The 1128-nt window shown below is 57.3% G+C and overlaps 2 protein-coding genes across 2 annotated transcripts; both read right to left on the bottom strand.

Moving 5' to 3' along the window:
• Window positions 1–104: 104 nt before the first annotated feature.
• Window positions 105–395, bottom strand: EMH_0024570 (uncharacterized protein; the record flags this gene model as incomplete). Its single annotated transcript, XM_013502319.1, has 1 exon — window positions 105–395. One exon carries the CDS (start codon window positions 393–395, stop codon window positions 105–107), a length of 291 nt encoding a protein of 96 aa, XP_013357773.1.
• A 72-nt stretch (window positions 396–467) lies between these two features.
• EMH_0024590 (uncharacterized protein) lies at window positions 468–914 on the bottom strand (the record flags this gene model as incomplete). Its single annotated transcript, XM_013502320.1, has 2 exons — window positions 468–734; window positions 807–914. The coding sequence occupies 2 exons, from the start codon at window positions 912–914 to the stop codon at window positions 468–470; spliced, it is 375 nt and encodes a 124-aa protein (XP_013357774.1).
• Window positions 915–1128: the final 214 nt, after the last annotated feature.

Below are 1128 nucleotides of genomic sequence, written 5' to 3' on the forward strand. Positions count from 1 at the left end.
GGGGGGAGAAGAAGAAGAGAAGAGGTTGCGGCTGGCACTGCGAGAGGAGTTGGAGGCCTTAAGAGAAAAACTTTTTGCTCTGAGTGAAGCAATTGCTGCTGCCACTAGCAGGTCTGCTGCTGCTGCTGCTGCTGCTGCTGCTGCTGCTGTTGCTGCTGCTGCTGTTGCTGCTGCTGCTGTTGCTGCTGTTGCTGTTGCTGTGTTGTTGCTGCTGCTGTTGCTGCTGCTGCTGCAGCAACAGTTGCCCGACCTAAGCCGGAAAATCCATCGATACGTTTCTCTGTCCCTCCTCCGCTGCTGCTGCTGCTGCTGCTGCTGCTGCTGCTGCTGCTGCTGCTGCTGCTGCTCAGACTGAGAGATTCTGTGGATCGAGCCAAGACAGCGATCAGCAGCATGCAGAGTTTCGTTTGTGCTGCTCTGGAGCTTCCTGCTGCACCACCAGCAGCAGCAGCAGCAGAGGTGCCCCCTTATGTTGCAGCACAGAAGCAGCTGAAACTCATCAAGTCTATGATGCAGCACGGGGTTGACAGCAAGGTTTGTACCTGCTGCTGCTGCTGCTGCTGCTGCTGCTGCTGCTGCTGTTGCTGTTGCTGCTGCTGCTGCTGCTGTTGCTGTTGCTGTTGCTGCTGTGGGTGTTGCTTCTGGTGCTGGTCCTGTTGCTGGTGCTGTTGCAGCTCCTGGTGGCGTTCCTGCTGTTGCTGCAGCAGCTGCTGCTGCTGCTGCTGTTGCTGCTGCTGTTAGTCCTTCCGACCCCGTTGTTATTACCAGCCGTCTGTGGTTGCTGCATAAGGATAGTTGGAGTGCACCTGCACCTGCTGCTGCTGCTGCTGCTGCTGCTGCTGCTGTTTCTGTGTGTGGCTGTGGTGCAGCGAAGCAGCGTGCTGCAGCTGGTGCTGCAGGAGGTGCAGCAGCATTTGTTTCCGCAGATGCAGCGTCAGCTGGACCTAGAGGGCAGCAGCTACATAGCAGCAGCTCAGCGTGGAGCAGCAGCAGCAGCAGACAATGCAGCAGCAGCAGCAGCAGCAGCAGGAGGAGAAGCAGAAGCAGCAGCAGCAGCAGCAGCAGCAGAAGGAAGAGCTCTCGGGTGGTGGAGCATAACCTCTATACACTCCGACTTAATGAAAAAAG

The sequence above is a fragment of the Eimeria mitis genome, genomic scaffold (genome assembly GCF_000499745.2).
Source record: "Eimeria mitis Houghton genomic scaffold, Emh_scaff885, whole genome shotgun sequence".
In the NCBI taxonomy this organism is placed as follows: Eukaryota; Apicomplexa; class Conoidasida; order Eucoccidiorida; family Eimeriidae; genus Eimeria; species Eimeria mitis.